Source organism: Podarcis tiliguerta (genome assembly GCF_965153285.1).
Source record: "Podarcis tiliguerta genome assembly, chromosome: 6".
Taxonomy (NCBI): domain Eukaryota; kingdom Metazoa; phylum Chordata; class Lepidosauria; order Squamata; family Lacertidae; genus Podarcis; species Podarcis tiliguerta.
The window spans coordinates 82,249,644-82,272,270 of record NC_139539.1 but is presented as its reverse complement, the minus strand read 5'-3'; the positions used below and the strand labels follow the sequence as shown (position 1 = coordinate 82,272,270).

General features: G+C 42.7%; 1 protein-coding gene across 2 annotated transcripts; it reads left to right on the top strand.

The window, feature by feature from the left end:
• Window positions 1-6,419: 6,419 nt before the first annotated feature.
• Window positions 6,420-21,692, top strand: RGS13 (regulator of G protein signaling 13). 2 transcript variants are annotated; one of them, XM_083445411.1, is made up of 5 exons: window positions 6,420-6,757; window positions 12,759-12,827; window positions 17,371-17,432; window positions 18,088-18,254; window positions 21,082-21,692. In XM_083445411.1, exons 2-5 carry the CDS (start codon window positions 12,763-12,765, stop codon window positions 21,289-21,291), a joined length of 504 nt encoding a protein of 167 aa, XP_083301537.1. In that variant the 5' UTR covers window positions 6,420-6,757; window positions 12,759-12,762; the 3' UTR covers window positions 21,292-21,692. The 2 variants fall into 2 exon arrangements, with proteins under 2 accessions (XP_083301537.1, XP_083301538.1); XM_083445412.1 differs by lacking the exon at window positions 6,420-6,757 and adding an exon at window positions 9,799-9,820.
• Window positions 21,693-22,627: the final 935 nt, after the last annotated feature.

The window sequence follows — 22,627 nt, the reverse complement described above, 5'->3', positions numbered from 1 at the left end:
AACAGGAGGCCCCATTAGCTAAAGTGGTGCTTCAGGTTAAGAACAGTTTCAGGTTAAGAACAGACCTCCGGAATGAATTAAGTTCTTAACCCGAGGTACCACTGTACTTATACTGTATTATGTTTTTATGTATGTTGGAAGCCGCTCAGAGTGGTTGTGGAAACCCATTCAGATGGGAGGGGAATAAATATTTTCATCAGATAAACGTTGGAGGGTATGGATTATATAATGTTATGTTACATGGAGTACACATAACCACAAGCAAATCCACACCAAGGCACTGACAGTTTAATATGTATTGTAACATGCTTAGGTCTTAACATGTGTCCGAAAGTTGGCCAACACAGGTCTAGAAACATGTGCACCATATAAGCCCTCTTCAACCATTCTACTAACTTGTGATAAAAGCAACATGTGGGCAAGACTAAGTGTGCCACATTTTATGCCTGCCCCATCTCCCATCCCCATCATGAGTCATAGGGCAAACTCATGAAACAGGAAGTCTCACATGGAGGTTCTCCACACAGTATTCTGGCACCGAACAAGGACAGGGGGCTCCCACCTTCATGGAAGGCAATGGGAGAGCTCAGCATCCTTTCCCCCACTCATGTATAGTTTTTACACTTGAGTAGAATGCCTGAAGAGGACTATAAACATCTTCCTTTTACTTACCCTTCTTGTAAGGGAAAAAACACACACAGAGCACTTAACTAAACCAAATAGAATAAACTTTACAAGGTTTGCAGACCCCTTTCCAGTTCGTAAATTTAATCACACCCTTGAAAAGGAAAGGAGCACATTTAGTGCTTTTTTGGATGAAGGTCTGGCTTAGTCCAAACGGTTATAAAAATAGTAATGTACCCCATCCAGCCTTACAGCTTTTCATCCTAGCATCCAAGGATCTGTCTGAAGAATACCGATGAAAGCATCTGCTTTCTGTCCAAAACCGTAAAAAAGCCATACTTCAAGACATTAGCCTCCATGTTACATAGCAACCAAGTCTTGGCATTTACCATTGTTCCAGAGACTGTAATGGCTTCCTCTGTCTAGGTATCATTCACTAAGCCAGTTTCCAGTTAACACAAATTTGCAACACACACATAGCTTGGATTAGCCTTCTTCAGCCTGGTGCCTTCCCAACACATTGTTGGACTACACCTCCCATCAGGTCAGGGATGAAGGGTGTTGTTGCCAACAACATCTGGGGAGCACCTTGAGCATGTTTGTGACAGTCAGTATTTACACTGTCTTGGTATACGTATCAGGAGTTTTGTGTTTACACACAACTGATGGGGGGAGAGCCCAAGTCTGAGGGAAGGGGGATGCAGGCTGATATGTTCTTTGGCTTCTAAGTGCAGTGTGAGGGCAGAAACCAGCAGATGGAGATTCCATTGCACAATTGGAAAACTACTTGGGCAGTGCTGGATACAGTTCCATATGATCTGTGACAGCAATGCACTCAAAAGCAACTTTGTAGTACAATATAGCAGCTTTTCAGGTCTTACACTCAGTTGGACCTCCATTTTAGGTGTGTGCTCAGCCTTTGCTCCCAGGATTGGAGCAGGATTAGTTTCTTTCCCAGCACAAATTACTTGGCACCTGGAGGTAAAATCTGTTTTCAATCTACAGGACCTGGCTATTTTTCACTCAGCGTGCAGCACTCTCATACTAAAGAACATAACACAAGGACAAAGATATCACTCCCCCCCCCCTTTTAAAGGTATACATTTGATCAGGATATATTTTGCTCATGCATGAAGTTGATTCAGTTAACTACTAAGCTGGAATAAAAATCTGTGCACATCTACAAAGGCCCATTTTACAGAAATAAAATGAAAAATAAAAGCATGCTCCCTGGACTGAGTGTCTCAAAAATATGCAAGTGTGCACTGCACAGTAAAGCAAGTTGCTTTCACAGCTCTGTCATGAAAGGGGGGACCCGCATGTGACACGATTATCCACCAGCATTTTCATTTGCAGTACTATTTAGTACATTAGGTGATGCCCTAATGCACAGGTTTATGCACTGTGGTGGCACACTCATGCACATTGACCTTAAATATTTCTCAGCTGGAATGCTTTTCAGGCTGCTCATCCTCAAATCATGACAACTGACCAAAGGTTGAAATTATGGTTGGGCCTAGGCCAGGGTTTCCCAAACTTAGGTCTCCACCTGTTTTTGGACTACAATTCCCATCACCCCTAGCTAGCAGGACCAGTGGTCAGTGGTGATGGGAATTGTAGTCCAAAAATAACTGGAGACCCACGCTTGGGAAACCCTGATCTAGACAATACTAGCAAAATAACAACCTGAAAACCATACCATCCTAATACTTGTGTATGACAGTTTGCGTTTGCCACAGTGCATAGAAAACAGTTGTAGACTGGAAGTGTTGTAGACAGTCAAGGATGTGGTTTAATCTGAATCTAGACATTGCAGCTTGTGGCCTCAGGGGTTAGTGGCTTGAGCTGGGCCAGATTAAAAGTGCAGCAAGTAGACAGTCCTACTTGGATGACTACTCAAAAGCAAATTTTAACATAATTGCTGTAACAATACAGAATATCTCACTCTAGTGGTGAAGATTATGACCAGCTAACCTGTTCAGTATGTTGTCCAGGTTCTAACTGCTGTTGATTGACAAATTTAGGCCCTTTTTGTTCTCCCTTCTTAAGATCCCTAATGCTAGAACTTTGGAGCATCCTTTGAAGCTGAGTATTGGAAAACTGAGGACAGACAAAAGAAAGTTTTTCACACAGTACATAATAGAAACTATGGGATTTTCTCCCACAAAAATAGTAATGGCCACCAGACCAGATGCCTTTAAAAGCATTCACTAGATGCTTTTCACAACTGAGTGAAGTCTCCTGCAGAGTTAATTTCCTAAAAGTATTGGAACTGCCTTTGATGCATTTTGGGATTTATTTTCTGCCTGAGCATTTAAGGGGAAATTTTAAGTGCTTTTGGCTGGGGTGGAAGAACAACGTGTTCTACTGTACTACACTATCAGATCACATCGCTAGATAATATTAACTTATTGTAGTTTTCTTGTTTTCTCTTGGGGTGGGAGATGTTTCCACTGTGCCTAGGCTATAGTGTCCCATCCCAGGCTACAGTTTGCTTAATTCATGGTTCTGAATGTGCATCCTATGTAAATATACACTATTTCGGATCAGGATTACGAAGAAGGAGGAGGAGGAGGAGGACAAACACATTGTTGTGATTTATTGACAACTAAGGAATTCAGGTTGCTTTTTTTCAAATATTTGCCCACAAGTTGTGTGTATGTGGACATTGGCTGATCTTTGGAAGAACATATATAGTAAGGGCAGGAACATTTCTGATCTGCAGCTATGAATGTAAGGAGGCATTCATATTTCGTTCACTACAAGCAGTGGTTTTTCCATTCTGGTGTAGCTTGGCTTTTGACAAAAACTGCATTATTGGACTAGCTGTCCACTGTGGTGGAATTTTAAGTAAGTAATTATATCATCATTATGTTATTTCACACTGTTCCTTTCAATGCAAAAGTTATTCCTTTTGATACAGAGGAAATATAATACAAATGTGGGGTGAGGAGCAATAAATTACCTATCATTTGCAGACTAAAAGCAACAACAGTGAATACTGATAACATGTGTTGTACTGATTTCTGTTCTGGACATTGGTCAAATATGAGAATATCAGCAAATTCCAGTCCGATTTTCATCTGAATTCTCCAACACCCCTAGCTGTGGCCATCTACACTGTCTGTCTTAAAATTGTCCAGAAAGGCGCACAGAGACCCTAAATGTACATGGGACAGTGCTCTACACGCACACAATACTTTTTTCTAGACATAGGTAATTTTAAACACAACAACCCTGTGAGATAGGTTAGGCTGAGAGACAGTGACTGGCCCAAGGTCATCCAATAAACTTTGTGAATGCATGGGGATTTGAACCCGGGTCTCCCAGGTCCCTAGTCCAGCACTCTAACCACTGCACCACACCAGAACAGACAGTTCTCTGGACACCCTCTTTCTGTCATCCAACTCGGTCTGAATCAAAGCGCATTTGTGCCTAGAGTTCCTTGCAAGGTTGTTACAGCAGAGCAAAGCTCTCTTGGCCAAATGACAAAAGCCCATTCAACATCCAGAAAAGCTCTGCTGGATAGCTACTTGGTAGGCATGGTAGGCATGGTGGTGCAACCTCATCTGTGTTTGGTCAGGTTTAGACCAAGACTTGCACCAGCATTTCTGTTTCATTACACCCAGGTTGATGGAGTGACAGCAAAGGCACTCAGAAGAGATTGTATCAATGGCTCTGCACATCTCACTATAGCACAGTGAGACAATAACCTCAACAGGAGTGTCAGACATGTCCCATAGCATCCCCCAGGAGCCCTGCGGGCCAGAGCACCCACAAAATTCCCCGTGAAGGGAATGCATGGCTCCCATGGTCCTGAGCATTCAGGAATCCATCAAATGCCACCAGTCTCTGGATGCAGCTCATCTCATTGTAGAGTGGAGTGGCTACATACATTCAGCCCAAATCTCACCAGGGAATGGTCCATCCATGACAACAGACAAAGCAAGCCCACCAATCAACAGAGCATAGCCAATGCGCTCTGTGGCAAAGACCAGGTTGAGGGTATGTTTGGCCACATGTGCTACATCCTTGATAGAGTCCTTGTCTTCTCTGCCTCAAGCAGAGAAATATATTGCGTCAGCTCTGCTGGATGAGAAGAATTAGGTAGGAGACTTTCTCTTTATTTTTTTGCAGGCCTTTTGTATCTATTGCAGAGAAACTCAATTCAGTTCCCATTTTTAAATGAATTGACCTAATTCATACTTCCCAAAATGAGAAGCAAACTGAAACATAGCCAGCCTTCAAAATTCACACTTCTGATTTCTCAGTGCTGTTCTCCAGCCAAGCAATGGGTCCACAAATGCACATACAAGTGTAAACTCTGCATATAAATGGATATATTGGTGAAAATGACATGCAAAATGGAATACCAGTTCCTGAGAATCACAGGTAGGGAGAGTGTGTTGTACACATGTCCTCCTTGTGGGCTTCTGACAGGCATCTGGTTGACCACTTTGAGATCAGTATGTTGGATGTTGGAAATGTAAAGAAAAAAAGGGAACATTTTGTCACATGTGGTGGGAATGTAAGAAGGTGAGATGCTTCTGGGAGATGATATATAATGAGATGAAAAAAAAATGTTGAAATATACATTTATAAAGAAACCAGAAGCATTTTTACTGGGCATTGTTGGGAGTGATATAAATAGAAAGGAATATAAGCTCTTTTTATATGCAATAACAGCAGCAAGAATATTACTGGCCCAAAAATGGAAGCAAGAAGAATTACCGAAAATTGAAGAATGGAGGATGAAGTTAATAGACTATGCAGAACTAGATAAACTAACAGGAAGGATTCTAAACCGGTGGGACCAGAAATTCAAGGAAGACTGGAGTAAATTTACGGACTATTTGAAAAGTATTTGTGAAGATCAGACGACGTTTGTAGGTTTGCAAGAAGTATTATTGGAAGTATTGCAAAAATGGAGAAGGGGAAGGATGAGATGTAAAGGCAATATAAAGTTAAGAAATGCATAAGAAGTGGTTAAAACGGTGGATCATAGGAGGTCCTGATGGAAGTATAAAAAGATTGTATAAGTGATAAGTTTTGTGGTACATTTTATAATTTATACGTTAAAATCAATAAAAAATATTTTTAAAAAAGAGAGATCAGGATGTTGGAGCAGATGAGTCATGAATTACCGTATATTCTCATGATAGCAATGTAGGCACTAGGCAAGACTTTCTAGGGATAGCATTCCATAGGAAGGGCAACATCCCAGTTACCCCCGCTAACTGCAGAGATGACTAATAGGCAGGATTCATGTTAGCGCATGCAATCTTTCAAGTGCCCAGGTACCCAGGCTACCTACCGCAGTTGTGTAAAAATGGAGAGTTGTCTTCAACTACCTTATACTCAGAGTTGACACACTGAAGTTAATAACCATGGCTAGCTTAGGCCAATTAATGTCAACAGCTCTACCCTGAGCAAAAGTTAGTCAAAGACAACCCAAAGAATCCTTTTCAGATTTGAAAACTCAGAACCTCATGGAAAGCACATGATCTATGACCTGTTCACCAGCTATAGTTGTCTCACGGCAAAAATGGGTTAAGGCTTATCTCTGACCACCATTCACTTTTCATACAAGAGTCTAGGAATGACAAAAGGAAGTGTCATTTGATTAAAAGGGGCTGGAAAATATTAGTCACAAAATCCTGGCCTTGTCTAACAATGGATGCAAACGTTCATGCAAAAGTTAAATCATCTTCAGTCACTTTGGTTGATCAGTAAAGATCTCCTGAGAGAGACAGGACAAGCATTCTCTTATCAAAGGTTCATTGAAGGCCAACGGAACATTCTTTTTTTAAAACACACACACAAACTGCACACTTAACCACAAGCAAAGTTTGCATGTAAGCTCACGAGAACTTCTGCCATATACAGCATTATCTGCTGTGACATTCCAGCTGTAGAAGAAAAGAACTGGGTGCTTTAAGAAAAAGCAAGAGGAACACTTTAACAGAAGGGTCTTCAGAAACATCCCTCCATTCTGAGTCCTGCTGTTGCCACCACCAGAAGAAACCTCATTAAAAACAGCAAGAAGTTTGCGCCCGTCAAATTTCAAACAGAAGCAAATCATTTCCTCCACAACCACAACCAATAAAACCCCCAAATCCTGGAGGATATTGTGGTGAGTACACAATCTCTCAGCACTGGCACCCCAGTTGTTGAGCACCTTCCATCTGGCAGTTTAGCTGGTGCCTATCTTGGCTATTTTCTGACACCAGCTGAGGACTGATCTCATTTGCTCTGAATAGGGTTTTGAGAATTTTGGAAGGAATTGGAGGATGTGTTAATGATATGCTTCAATTGTGTTTTATTGTTATGCTGTCTTTTATGTTGTTGTTATATGCCCTGGGTTCACTCATGGTGAGGGGTGGAAAATAAATCCTATAAATAAATAATGTTAAATAAAAACTTGCCTCTCTTTCTTAGGCAGAGGGAGGTTTTGTTTTATGGTTTTTAATTTTGGTTTTTTTTTCTTTAAAAAAGGAGCAAGTAGTCAAGATTTCTACTTCCTTCACAAACCAGTTAATTGATACCTTCAAACATCCTTTCCATAAAATTATCTATACAAATATCTATCTCCAGGTAGTAATCATCATTAAATGGGGGTCAGCCTAAAACTTTAAGTGCCAATTCTGTATAATGGGAATGAAACATTCGTACCCTTTAAAAAAGTTGTGGAGTTCTTTCTCCTTGTCCTCAGCTAACAAATATATTATAGGCTCATCTGCGTCTAATAAAGATATACTGTAGAAAAGGTTAGTTCTTTTTCTCTTCTTTCTTTTATAGTTGTGGGAAGGCACACAAAATAGATTTGTTCTCAGGTGTGTGGGTCAATGGAGAAGATAAGGTTTGAAATCTCAAAGATGTGAATATCACAAGTTTCATTCAGCTGAATTAGTGGAAATTACATACCCAAAAAATCCATTATATTAAGGGAAATTGTTTGAAAAAAATGGGCATGTGGAATATCATTGTGAAGAAAAAAATGTGTATATTAAGAAAAATGACATACGTAAAATGCTGGCAAACGGTGAAGATTATTAAAAAAAAGGGGTCTGATGTGGAAATATGGTCAAGTGAACTCAATAGTGGAAAAATGAGCAACTAAGAGAACCTGAAATTGACCAATAGATCCATCCCTAGTCTAAGGCCAACCTGCTATGCTTTATATACCATCCTACTTCTCACTAATGGAAATGGCCAAAGGACAGAAGACAAAATGTCAAGAAAAATCAGGTGAAGGTAGCAAAATTTCTTGGGATCATGGAATTTCACTCCTAAATTGCCACTAAATTCCACCATCAATATGGCTGCCTTGGTTTTGCTTCATGCTGGATTATGTGTCTGAAGCCCATGGTATGACAGCTTGTGAAACCTGAGGTAGTAATTATCAAAGTATGCTCTAGAGGACACTAGGGTGTGACGAGACTAACTCCTAGCACGGTGCAAGAAATTTATTTAATAGTTATAGAGCATACGACTATAGAACAGCCCCAAAACCTATCTAGTCCAGCATCCTGATTGGTACAAAGGTGAACTAGATGCTTTTGGGAAGTTCACAAGCAGGACATGAATAGCTCACTGCTGTGCAATACCTCTTGGTACGAAGACAAAACACTATTTCTGAATCCCATTCAAACTCAAAGTACTTTTTCATAGAGGAGGCTGCCTGCTACTGCTTCAGATAATGCATTGCCTTTTTCTGGGCAGAGATGCTACACCAGCTTCCTGACAGGTGGGTCGTTGTCACTTAGCAGAAGGGGTGAAGTGGTGGCAAGGTCAGTGCGGTGCAAACACACCAGCAGGAGACCAGATTATTGACACTTCAGTCCCTCTTCTTCCCCATCCACCCACACAACTGAGAACGAATCTGTCTTCAGTCTTGCAGACAGTTGCCTCCCCACAACTGCAAAACAAGGTAGAGAAAATGAATATCTTCTACAGGATTTTGGCAGCAAACCACCTGCTGGCAAGATAGCATAGCACCCAGCTAGCTTCCAATCAGACTCTACAGAAAGTATGTCATGTCTCTAGATCATGTGTGGCTGGAACCCAAAGCAGAGATGCAACAGAATTACTTGCCCTCAAAGGAGTCTGCCTGTTGTATCTCTGCATAAATCATGAACTCTGGGCTTACCATATTCTCGTCAGGAAGCACACCCAGTACTGTAGCTGACGCAACAGATAGAGGGTAATTCAGGTGGGTAATTTTGGAATCCCTGAGATCCTACATTCTTAAGGTAAACCTTTGTAGGACTTGTAAGAGTGACATAGGTCTTGGTGTGTGTCAGTTCTCAGAAGCCTGGGAAACCCTGGGCAAAAGAGACTTTTGCATGCCTAACTCAAATTGGGGCAGGGGTGCCAACCTGAGTAAAATAGGGGGGCAGGTAAGCCCCACATATTTGATCACATGATGCAGCGCCCGCACACTCCATTTGAATGGGAATGCCCATCAACTTTGTGGGGGCCTGGCCTTCTCAAAGCCCCCATGACCCCTAGGAGTTCCTATAAACTGGGGTTAAATTCTCCTGGACGACCCAATCTAACCCTTGTGGGAACACTAAACAGTGATGCAAAACCAAACAGATGGCCTCCAGGCCTTTATTATCAAAAGGGCTTGCCTGAAAAAAGGAAAGGGGCACACCTTTCACAGTGCACAAATAGGCCCTTTGTTCTCCCAGCACCTCCTAGAGCCATAGATATTTGCTTAACACTTTTTTGTTTGTTCCAGGAGCTTTATGTTCCAGGAGGCTACTGGTCTGTCTTTAAGGTGGAGCGTTCTTCACACACTGTGCGAGAAAGAAATATGTTCCACTCACTTCAGCATGAAGTCTGATTTCACCTGAATCCTCCAGAGTGTCAAGTGAAAACAAAAACTACCAAGCACAGTTGAGAGCGTAGGGTTGGGCATCTAAGTGCTCCCCTCCTTCTGTGAAGGATTATTCTCAGGCACCTTGGACGTTACAGCTCTCGTTTTATCTCTGCTATTGGTGCCTTCATTCTTGCTCTCTTGAATAAGGAGCAAAGTTGTTTCACTTTACACCACTGGATAGCCCCTCACAGTGAAGCAAAGAATGCACAGTGGCAATGGGCTGCTTCTCTGGAGTCTGGCAGGCCTGCCTGGGAGAGTTTAGAGTACCCAAATTTTAAAGGAGGGCCAGCCCAAGACATTTTGTGGCCTGAGGTGAAGTTGGCACGAGGGATGTGGTGGTGGTGGGGATTCAATTCAGTTCACATTTAAAGCTGGACCTACCCAATCTGCATATTATTATTATTATTATTATTATTATTATTATTATTATTATTATCACCATCATCATCACCATCAGTATCTAAAACCATGTTTGCATGTTTGCATCTCAAGGAGCATTTTATCCAAGGATAGCTGACTGACTCATTAACCCATCATTCTCCCACTTTTAGCCTGATCCTCTGATAAAATTATCTGCAGCATGGACAGGGTGAGAGCATTGTAGGTATAGTCCACGAGGGGGCAGTGGAAGTGTTGGTTCCTCCTATTGCTTCTGCAGAAGGAAGGCTGCCTCCCCACATTCGCAGGTCTAATATAAGCAAAACAAAGAGGGGAGCAACGTTTTTAGGCATGCCTTTAGATATTGTGGGTCATAATCAAGCTAATAAGTTCTTCTGAAAACTTTAAGACATAAATACTTTGCAGGTGACTCATTCCACTGGGTTCAGTGGGACTCAGGTATAATTAATAATAATAATAATAATAATAATAATAATAATAATAATAATAATTTATTTATACCCTGTCTATCTGGCTGGATTTCCCCAGCTATTCTGGGCAGCTTCCAACAAAATATTAAAATACAATAGTCCTTCAGATATTAAAAGCTTCCCTAAACAGGGCTGCCTTCAGATGTCTTCTAAAAGTCAGATAGTTGTTAATTTCCTTGACATCTGATGGGACGGGAGGGCATTCCACAGAGCAGGCGCCACTACTGAGAAGCCCTCTGCCTGGTTCCCTGTAACTTTAATTTTCGCAGTGAGGGAGCTGGACCTCAGTGTCCAGGCTGAACAATGGGAGTGGAGACGCTCCTTCAGGTATACCAGACTGAGGCCGTTTAGGGCTTTATAGGTCAGCACCAATGCTTTGAATTGTGCTCGGAAATGTACTGGGAGCCAACTAACTTTAGCTGTACTAGAGATGGTAGCCTGTATACTAACAACAAACTTGTTCTCTGAGAGTTGATCTTTATGTAGTCAAAACAGCAGTACCTGAGGAGCAAGGAAGGGAAAACTGGGAGGAAGCAGGATGGAATGGAGTATCCTGGACAAAGACCTGGCTGGCTGGCTAGATCACTGACTGCATCAATAATATGAGACGGTCTCGATAGCATTTTCTTCTAAAATATGATTATAATACGGCAACAGATGTGCACCAACTAAGCAGCTTTCGTTTGAGAGGGAGATGCAACTCTCTGCTTTTAGTTAGTGCTATCAGGAAGGAAGGGATGCCATATTTGTATCCTTTGCTTTCTGAAGATAGAGGATTTATCTCATTATCTGTCTATAATATGACTTGCCTGGGCAATGATTTTTGGCATCGGTTGTAGAAGAGGAGCCTCTGTGAAAACATGTTATCGTTTTGATTGGGAAATTGCCTTTACAAAGTAGTTCTGTTGACACTTGCAGTGCCAAAGATTAGAAATAAATTTGCAACACAAAATATACATAACTATGTGTTGTGGGCAGAATGTCATCTAGCAGTTTATACACCAATGACATGTCATCCTAAGATTTTATTGTGAGTTTGTCCACTTTATATGTTGGGTGTTTCAGCTATGGCTTATATGAAAAAATGAACAAGTATCATCGGTGACAGCAGTCACGAAATTAAAAGACGCCTGCTTCTTGGGAGAAAGGCGATGGCAAACCTAGACAGCATCTTAAAAAGCAGAGACATCACCTTGCCAACAAAGGTCCGCATAGTTAAAGCCATGGTTTTCCCAGTAGTGATGTATGGAAGTGAGAGCTGGACCATAAAGAAGGCTGATCGCCAAAGAATTGATGCTTTTGAATTCTGGTGCTGGAGGAGACTCTTGAGAGTCCCATGGACTGCAAGAAGATCAAACGCATCCATTTTTAAGGAAATCAGCCCTGAGTGGTCACTGGAAGGACAGATCATGAAGCTGAGGCTCCAATACTTTGGCCATCTCATGAGAAGAGAAGACTCCCTGGAAAAGACCCTGATGTCGGGAAAGATGGAGGGCACAAGGAGAAGGGGACGACAGAGGATGAGATGGTTGGACAGTGTTCTCGAAGCCACAAACATGAGTCTGACCAAACTGCGGGAGGCAGTGGAAGACAGGAGTGCCTGGTGTGCTCTGGTCCATGGGGTCACGAAGAGTCGGACACAACTAAACGACTAAACAACAACAATCATCAGGACTAGGGAAGGAAGTCTGATTTACTGAGAAATGCTCCATTTTAACAAGGTGCAAGAAAATCCATAACCAAACAGATTCTTAATATGGGCATTTTATGAAGAACTTATAGATACAATATGACAAATAACTGTGCAAAAAAAAAAAAAATTACACTCAAAGAGAAAAAGGGTTACTTGGAACCTTTAATGTTGCTAAGAGAAATAAAGATTTATTGGAAACTTTATGTTGCAAGATCCACTAATATACTGTTGGATAAAAATGAAGATGCATTAAGATGTCTCCATCTGAAAGTAATATTTAATTGATTTTGTATATTTTTATATTCTTAAGCATTGAATAAAGACTTTCACCATGAAGAATATGCCATACTCATGCCCTTAAAATATACCTGGCTGAGTATTGTGCATTAGTACTACAGTTACTACTACTATGCTGCCAATGTGCATGGTGCTTTTCAGAGTATTGTACCTCAGAGTATTGGTCATGTCTACAGAATGGAAGATGGCAGTATCCCCAGGGATACAGGGAGCTGGCTTCAGGCACCAAGCCAAACTCTGCCAACAAAGATGTCTGCAAACATGACATGAAGACTGGCAATGTCAACCCCATTGTGCAGGATTCCCTTCCCTAAAACTGGAATGAAGCAATGGTAACTATAATAATACAGAATGCATCAAGTGCTTATGTATACCTATTTTCTTCAACTAGGATAATGAGTCCCCAAATCTGTTGGCTCTGCAACATCTTCAGAGATGGCACAAATGGAATCACTTCCAAGTAAGTGCAATATGGGGGAAAAAACACATTGACAGAATACAGAGAACTATAGTTGTTCTGATTTTTGTTAACCCCTTCTACTTTTAAATTCGATTGATTTCAAAGAGAGTTGTAAGCATCCCATTGAAATAATCAAGACTTTGGGAAGTAGCATTTTGTGATCCTATGCTAAAATACTACTTTGGGGGAGTGTGTGTGTGTGTGTGTGTGATTTTTTAAGTAAAAGACTTTGCTCATTATTATTTCATTTATTTATTAAATGTAAAAAGGCCAACAATGTAATCCTAGACAGGTCTGCTTGCACGTAAGCGGCTGAACAATTGCTGCCCTATAAATCTTCCTAAAATTAGCTGTAACTTTGAAACCAATGGGGGGGAAACAGCCATGCCTAATATAAGTCACATTGTTACATTCACAACTGACTTGTCACAGCTATTACAAAGTAGCTTACCAAAAGAAATAATTGAAGTGCCTAGATTGGAGCGATGATTTCAGTAACACATGCTATCAAGACAAGATACAGTTTCCAAGAGCCAACAGGGCTGGAAACAGCTTGCAGAGGCCGTGAAAGTCTCAGACCAGACCTGCCAGGATGTCTCTGCAAGGCTCATGAGACCTGCTGATTTGCCTGCACAGCTTTAACCTTGCTGCCACCCTGCCCACAGAGGAAAGCCACACCACATGGGCTGCTACCGCATGGCTGCCACCTAGTGTTGCAACACTTGAAACTTCTATATTGATTTTAACCTGCAAGAATAAGTAATGCAACAATCTCTGATTGTACAGTGGTACCTCGGGCTAAGAACTTCATTCGTTCTGGAGATCCGTTCTTACCCTGAAACTGTTCTTAACCTGAGGTACCACTTTGGGTAAAGGGGCCTCCCATTGCCGCCGCACCGTTGCTGCACGATTTCTGTTCTCATCCTTAAGCAAAGTTCTTCACCCAAGAGACTATTTCTGGGTTAGCGGAGTCTGTAACCTGAAGCGTCTGTAACCTGAAGTGTCTGTAACCCGCGGTACCACTGTACTGGAGTGATTATTCTGTGATATTATGGTAGTGGAGAAAGCTGTATGGTAACTTTTGAATAAATGGGTTTTTTGGCGGGGTTTTAAGTTTCCATATCAGACGCATCAAAATCTCAATTGCTGCACCTTTTCCTTTGCAAATTTTGTCACCAATTCCTTTAGGTCGAGCATCAGCAAATTCACATAATGATCACTCCAATCCTCTATTGAAACTTTTATGAGATTTAATAAGTGTTAACATCACAATTCGCAAGGTTATTCAAAGTGATGTGCGTGCCAAAACTGTTCCTTTTATATTTGAGACAGGCAATCAGAGATTGCTGCATTACTTATTCTTGCAAGTCAAAATTAATTTAGAAGTTTCAAGGGTTTTGCAACATTGTTGAGCTTGTGTGGGCTTTCATAAGTTTGAGCTTGGAGAAACTGCATTCAAAATAATAAAATAAAAATAAAATATTGTCAGAAATTTATGGCATAAACTAATCTATATAAGGGACGCGGATGGCGCTGTGGGTTAAACCACAGAGCCTAAGACTTGCTGATCGAAAGGTCAGCAGTTCGAATCCCCACGGTGGGGTGAGCTCCCGTCGTTTGGCCCCAGCTCCTGCCCACCTAGCAGTTCAAAAGCACCCCTAAGTGCAAGTAGATAAATAGGGACCGCTTTCTAGCGGGAAGGTAAATGGCTTTTCCGTGTGTGGCGCTGGTGCTGGCTCGCCAGATGCAGCTTCGTCATGCTGGCCACGTGACCCGGAAGTGTCTTTGGACAGCGCCAGCTCCCGGGCTCATGAGCGAGATGAGCGTGCAACCCTAGAGTCGGTCACGACTGGCCCTGACGGGCAGGGGTACCTTTACCTTTACCTTAATCTATATAAAACTGGGCTCCTCAGCAGCTGCAAACACACATGGGCAAGCAAACATGGGCATAGTCAGGATTTTTGTTAGTGGGACACAACCTTAGTTTGCTATGTCTTTTTATTGATTGTTATTGATTTTTGTTGATTTAGGGGGGCAGCTGCCCCTCCCTGCCCCCCTGGCTATGCCCATGCAAGCACATCTCCTATTCCAAACTCTCAAGGGAGATTTTCATTTAATTTCATAACTTTTAGGTCAGAGGTGGATTTAGGGCAGCGTGATTCATTTCAACTGCACTGGACACCAAGCTGAGGAGGTGCCATCAAGTTGTCACAGCCATGACATATGAGCCAAATGGAAGGCAAGAGGTGGGGAGGGATGCCATATCAAGCACCACTGAAATTTGAAACACCCAAGAGCACCGCTGCTTTTACCAGCCTTTCTACCCAATTTACCCACATTCTGCCTGACAAAGGAAGTTCCCCAGCCACTACAAGTCCACTAGCAAATATAATACTATGCCTAGGTAAAGGTAAAGGGACCCCTGACCATTAGGTCCAGTCGTGACCGACTCTGGGGTTGCGGCGCTCATCTCACTTTACTGGCTGAGGGAGCCGACGTACAGTTTCAGGGTCATGTGGCCAGCATGACTAAGCCGCTTCTGGTGAACCAGAGGAGCACACGGAAACGCCGTTTACCTTCCTGCTGGAGCGGTACCTATTTATCTACTTGCACTTTTGACATGGTTTCAAACTGCTAGGTTGGCAGGAACAGGGACAGAGCAACGGGAGCTCACCACGTTGCGGGGATTTGAACTGCTGACCTTTTGATCAGCAAGTCCTAGGCTCTGTGGTTTAACCCACAGCGCCACCCGCGTCCCTAATACTATGCCTAGGATGGTGCAAAATAGCAGGTGAAGGGCTGGAGCAAAGTCACATGACATGGAGCTTTGCTGGTGTTTTATATATAATAGAATTGTAGAATTGGAAAGGACCATGAAATGCAGGAATCTTTTGTTCAACGTGGGGCTCAAACCCACAACCGTGTGATTAAAAGTCTCACGCTCTACCGACTGAGCTATCCCAGGTTGCAAAAACAGTAGGAGGAGTGTGGTGGTTCAAGGCACCAACCAAACAAAGAATAGAATGTATTTTTTATCAACGGAGGAATCTTCTTATTGCTAACACACACAGAAATGACCCAGACACTTTGCTAGGGTAAGCTAAAAATGCCCAAAGGCAAATAACAGTGATGGTTATAAATCACCAATGCTGTAAAATCCTGCAAACAGCTGTTGTGCAAGGCAAGTTTATGAATCTTTTGTTTGGGTTCAGTGTACAAAGGCCAATTTTGCTTTTAATCAAGAATGGATTAGGAATGAACTTTGTAATAATTAAGTGGCTTTGGTAAGCATGTGGAACTGATGTCAGGCCAAGTGGGGATGAAGAAAATTGCCCTCTAACTTTTAGGTGGTCCAGGATGGCTACTCCATTTTGTTTCTTTAATGCAAGATCTTCAAAATTGGGGGTGCAGGAGAAATTCATTTCAGTTCACATTTAAGGGTGAACCTACCCAATTCATACTTTCTGAAACAAAATGCAAGCCTCAACATAGTCCGTCTTCAAAATTCACGCTTCTCAGAATTTTGCAGTGCTCCAGCCCAGTAACATGCAGAAAAATGCATACATTAATTTGAAAAAATAACATGCAAACATGCATCAAATGGGGAGAAATTGCTTGCAAAAAATGCATATTCACTTAAAAGTAACATAAACATACAAAAATGCACTGTCTAAGGGGAAATTGCTTTGGAAACTTATAGTAGGGAAATTTCATACAAAAAAATGTGTAGGAGAAAAAAGTGTATTAGAAAAACTTCACTCTAAAATGCTAATGAATTTTCATGAGGACTTAAAAAAATGTAAAAGGAGGTGAAAATACAAAGAATTGGGTTTAAGATTCAAAAAATTAGAAACCAAAATTGACAGATTTGTCCATCCATAGCTGCAATCCTACACACATTTACCTGGGATTAAGCACCAGACCTCTGGGAACTCAGGCCAAGGAATAATGGGGGAAAGAATTGCATGGTTGAAGTCCAGTTTCCTTTTAGAAGGCACAACACTTCACATTTTTAACTAACCAGCTCAGAACAGAATAGATCCTTAAGACCTTCATTTTTCAGGTAGGGGTTCCTCACCTTGCATGGCAAGAGAATTACCTCTTCTACAGAACGATTAAAGGTGCACAAGGTCCTTTTGTTCTAGCTGGCCGCTGTAAAGGTAAAGGTACCCCTGACTGGTAGGTCCAGTCATGTCCGACTCTGGGGTTGCGGTGCTCATCTTGCTTTATTGGCCGAGGGAGCCAGTGTTTTTCTGGGTCATGTGGCCAGCATGACTAAGCCGCTTCTGGCGAACCAGAGCAGTGCACGGAAACACTGTTTACCTTCCCGCTGGAGCGGTACCTATTTATCTGCTTGCACTTCGTGCTTTCAAACTGCTAGGTGGGCAGGAGCTGGGACTGAACAATAGGAGCTCACCCCGTCGCGGGGATTTGAACTGCCAACCTTCTGATCGGCAAGCCCTAGGCTCAGTGGTTTAGACCACAGCGCTGTAGTTATTTGCTATTCTAAACACATGGTTTTCATTTCCCTTATTTCTCACAGAGTAAGTCTGGAGGAGGTGCTGCAGTGGTCTCAGTCTTTTGAAAAACTAATGGCTACTAAATGTGAGTTATCATGTGATTTTTAACCAGAACACTAAGTAAGTGTGGGGATCTGTTCGTGTGTGTAGATTTTGCAATGCAATTTTGGTTCAAAAACTGTGCACAACACCCCACTTCCCATGTTTTACATAAAAACGCATGCAAAATGCCCATTTTAAAGGAAAACAAATGAGATAATGTATGTCTGCATTAAAAATGAGTATTTTATTAATCATTTCTGAGGAAGCATTGAGAAGCCATTTCAGAATATATATATATTTTAAAAACCTGCATTTTTAAAATTGCACATGTAAAAACAATGTTAAAAGCATGAATGCCTTTCCTGCAAAGTGAAGTGATCATTTGGCTATATAAGGGATGACATGATCATGGAGATATTTGGGTCCCAAGCTATACTGTGTAGGACTTTGTACATCAGTACCACACCTTGAACTTAGCCTGACCACCAGTGCAGTCCTTTCAGCAGCAGTATAACATGGTACCGATAGTCTACAACAGCATGGCCCCAAGAAAGAGAATTTTTGTGCTCCGTGATCTTGCACAGGTCAAATGACTCACATGAGAGCACAGCTTGGAAGATGTGTATCCCAGTTTTGGCACTCAACACATTGGAGGGTATGCATTGTTACCACACCGAGTGACCCCACCTAATTTTCAGATGGGCCTATTGTCTACAAAACCTACCTGAAGACTGAATACAGCGATGAGAACATTGAATTCTGGTTTGCTTGTGAAAAGTATAAGAAGATTGTATCGCAGAGGAAAAGAATGTCGATGGCACAGAAACTTTTCAAGGAATATATACAGCCTCAGGCTCCGAGGGAGGTAAGTTAATGATCTGGAGAGGAATACAGAAAGTCTGTTTTGGGTTTGGTGCTGGTTATCTATGCAAATTAAATAGTGAAGTATCCAAAAATTATTATATAATAATCTCAGATATCTCTTCAGGCAATTGAAAGCTAAAGATGGGGACCTTATTTTGTTTTATTTTTCTTATAGTTATATCCTACCTTTCTTCTATCAGAGAACCCAAAGTGATTCCCAGATAGCAGTGGCGTAGCGTGGGTTGTCAGCACCCGGGGCAAGGCAAGTAATTTGCGCCCCCTAACCCGTGGATTTGCGCCCCCTAACCTGTGGATTTGCGCCCCCTAACCCCCAGATGTTGCGCCCAGTGCGGCCGGGGCCCCCCTGCACCCCCCACGCTACGCCACTGCCAGATAGTCAATACATCCAGACCTCCTTAGCATCCACAAGGGGATGGTGATCTCTTGAGCCTTCACACCATAACCTGGAATTGTAGTAGCACAGGCAATAAATTTATGCTTCTTTTGCATCCTCAGTAGTCTTGTTATAATGGAGAAACATTAACTTCTCAGAGACTCCTTCTGCTCTTAAATCTTCCATGCCACTCTCTAAATTTCAGACACAGAAACCCAAGTAAAACCCAAGTAACAGAACTTCACACTAAAGGTGTGCTCATACCAGCCTGTTTCCCAGGCTGAGAGTGTCAGTCTTTCCATGAAATCCAAGGCAGGGTCATTGTTCTTTTTTTGAGCTTGGGGCAGGAGAAGAGGAGAGGAGGAGCTTACAAGGTATAAACCAGGCTTCCTCAACCTCAGCCCTCCAGATGTTTTTGGCCTACAACTCCCATGATCCCTAACTAGTAGGACCAGTGGTCAGGGATGATGGGAATTGTAGTCTCAAAACATCTGGAGGGCCGAGGCCAAGGAAGTCTGGTATAAACAATGGAATAGTGAAACAGCCACGTCAACTAGTTCCAGGTTTTCATTTGAAATGAGACCTGCCTAACTGGCAGATTGGCAATATCACATCTGCCTGCTGAAGAGGACTCGAGGTGCTCATGAACCAAGCAGAACACACTGAGATCCTTCTTCAGAAGTGTTCCACTGCTGCCCTTTAGATGAGCATCCACATGTGAACAGAACTTAGAAACAGAGCCAGCCAAAGACATTTTGCTGCCTGCAGTGACAATGGTGCCCCTCCCAGTTCCATGTATAAAACCCAACTGGACTAATGGATGGTTGGTTGGCATCTGTCTGCCTCAGGAGACAATAGAGGAGTGTGCCTTTGGGGGCACTCTGTTGGCAGGTTGCAGCGCCAACAGAGCAATGTGAGAGACTCTTACTACATCACTGGTGATAGAATAGTGTATCCCCCCACTAAACCTGTTCTTTTGTTTGCGTGTTTAGCTTTTTTGGTATTTTTATTGTAGATCATCTGGAGATGTTTTTGTAGAAGGCTATTAATTAATTCATCATGTACTGTTTTAAAGAGCTTAAACATGGGCTTGAAATATAGGTCACTGCAGTGGCAAAAGTAACAGTAGGGGAACATCTTGATGAAATCCTTCAGTGGTGAATATGACATCTGTGGCTTCGTGTTCATGTGAAAGGTCCTGTTTTCCATTAGGATTTGCTTCTTGGAAGGAAAGCCTCATGACATTGTTACACACACAAAAAGTTGGGGAAGGACAGACTGCTTTCATAATAAGCATATTATGCAAAGGTGACCCAAACATGAAAAATCCAATTCAATTCCAAATGGGTGTCAATACTATATTTTCTATCTATCTATCTATATCCCTGCGACGGGGTGAGCTCCCGTTGCTCGGTCCCTGCTCCTGCCAACCTAGCAGTTTGAAAGCACATCAAAGTGCAAGTAGATAAATAGGTACCGCTCTGGCAGGAAGGTAAACGGTGTTTCCATGTGCTGCTCTGGTTCGCCAGATGCGGCTTAGTCATGCTGGCCACATGACCCGGAGGCTGTACGCCGGCTCCCTCTGCCAATTAAGCAAGATGATCGCCGCAACCCCAGAGTCGGTCATGACTGGACCTAATGGTCAGGGGTCCCTTTACCTTTTTATCTATCTATCTATCTATCATTTGTTTGTTTTTGCATTAATATCACACACCTTTCCTCCAAAAAGCTGAAGGCGTTATACATAGTTCTCCTCCTCACCATTTCATCCTGACAAAAACCCTCAGAGGCAGTGACTGGCCCAAGGTCACCCAGTGAACTTAGCGCCTAAGTCAAGATTTGAATTCTGGTCTCCCAGGCCCTAGTCCAACACTCTAACCACTACTCCACATGGTCTCTGTGCGTATATAAGTACTTTCACGGTACAGCACTTTGGGCGCTTCCATCTTCACTTCACAGGCTTCTGTTCCTCCTCTGAGCATCTCACTTTGACCTACCTCTTGCATTATCAAAACTCTTTTAGAAAACCTATTAATTTTGCTGAAAACTACTCTCCTTTTCAGGGATGCAGGTGGCGCTGTGGCCTAAACTACAGAGCCTAGGGCTTGTCGATCAGAAGGTCAGCAGTTTGAATCCCCGCAACGGGGTGAGCTCCCGTTGCTCAGACCCAGCTCCTGCCAACCTAGAAGTTCAAAAGCATGTCAAAGTGCAAGTAGATAAATAGGTATCGCTCTGGCGGGAAGGTAAACGGCGTTTCCGTGCGCTGCTCTGGTTCGCCAGAAATGGCTTAGTCATGCTGGCCACATGACCCAGAAGCTGTACGCCGGCTCCTCGGCCAATAAAGCGAGATGAGTGTCTCAACCCCAGAGTCATCCGTGACTGGACCTAATGGTCAGGGGTCCCTTTACCTTTACCTTTTTACTCTCTTTTTCAGATTAACATGGATAGTCAAGCAAGAGAAGCTGTTATCAAAAACATTCAAGAAGCAACACAGTCCTGTTTCAGTGAAGCCCAGAAAATTGTTTACTTGCACATGGAAAGGGATTCCTACCCAAGGTTTCTTCATTCAGAAATCTATCGGAACCTTTTCCTTACACTTTCAACCAGACGGAAACCACCAGTGTCTATGAAAGAGGGAGAATAAGAACTCGGAAACGGCCATTTTCACCATCTGTTTTTGAGCCTTATCATAAACAAGAGAAAATCAAGACACTAACGGAACATACATACAACACAGATAAATCTTGTCATGTTTTAACTTAGCACAGGTAATATTGAACTGAACCATACAAATCAAATGTAAAAAATAATGTCAGTAGCAGCGTGATTTGTTTATATTTCGGAGGGGGGGGGCAGCAACTTTGGAATAATCATAGTCTCTCTGAGCAAACCAACCCAATTTCACATTGACACTTAGTAACAGAGGCCCCAGCATGCAAGGTCTGGGGGTGGGGGACGTTGCATGCCTGATGTCAGTATTTTGGGAAGAGCCAAAGCCAGAGTCGAACACAGTGGCAGTGTGGCTTCAGTGACTGGCAGCTCCTTATCTTCCTCTTCCTCTTCCTCTGCCACCAGCAGGGGGCTGCTTTGACCCCCCCTTCCCCTAAGCGGCAGGAGGAGGAGAAGGAACTGGTCACTGAAGCCACACTGTACTTGGCTCCATGCTTGGCCCTCCCCCCCCCCCCCGATTTTTTGGGACATTGGGGGCAACCCCCTCCCCAAAATATGGGGGTGGGCAAAAGGGCTCAGCCCCTGTGAGTTGCTGTCCCTGATTAATATACAGTAGCTGCTGCCCCAGTGCTTCAATTTTTGGCCTGGAATTTGTATGCCACAGTTTGCTTATATATTTGCAATGGCCACTCACCTAGCTAGAGTTTGGGGGGCTAAAATTTGGGAGAGTCAGGAGATGGATGTGGATTTCATGGGGCTAGAGGGCCAGCAGCATGTGACGCCTCTGTTAAAACATCTACACCAGGCTTCCTCAAACTCAGCTCTCCAGATGTTTTGAGACTACAATTCCCATCATCCCTGACCACTGGTCCTGCTAGCTAGGGATCATGGGAGTTGTAGGCCAAAAACATCTGGAGGGCTGAGTTTGAGGAAGCCTGATCTACACTGACTGCCCATATGCTACTAGTCCTGGTTCAAGGCTCTTGCATTGAGGTACATAGCCCTGAACAACTTGCGCCCAGGATACCTTAGGGACCTCCTGAGCCCTTATATTCTAGCCTGAGCACTAAGATCATCTGGAGGGCTGTTATTTCTCCCCCATGTGACAGAGCTCCAGGTGACTCAACCAGAAGTGATGATTGGTCCCATTCTGTGGAAAGCTCTTCCAGCAGAATATTGACTTTCATCTCTATGACAACAGGCTCTGCATCTGCTTAGTTTTTTCATTGTGTACCCAGTCATTTTTATTATTGCTCTGTACTGCTTTGAAGGGTCTTTTATGTTTTTATATTGCTGTACACCGCCCTGAT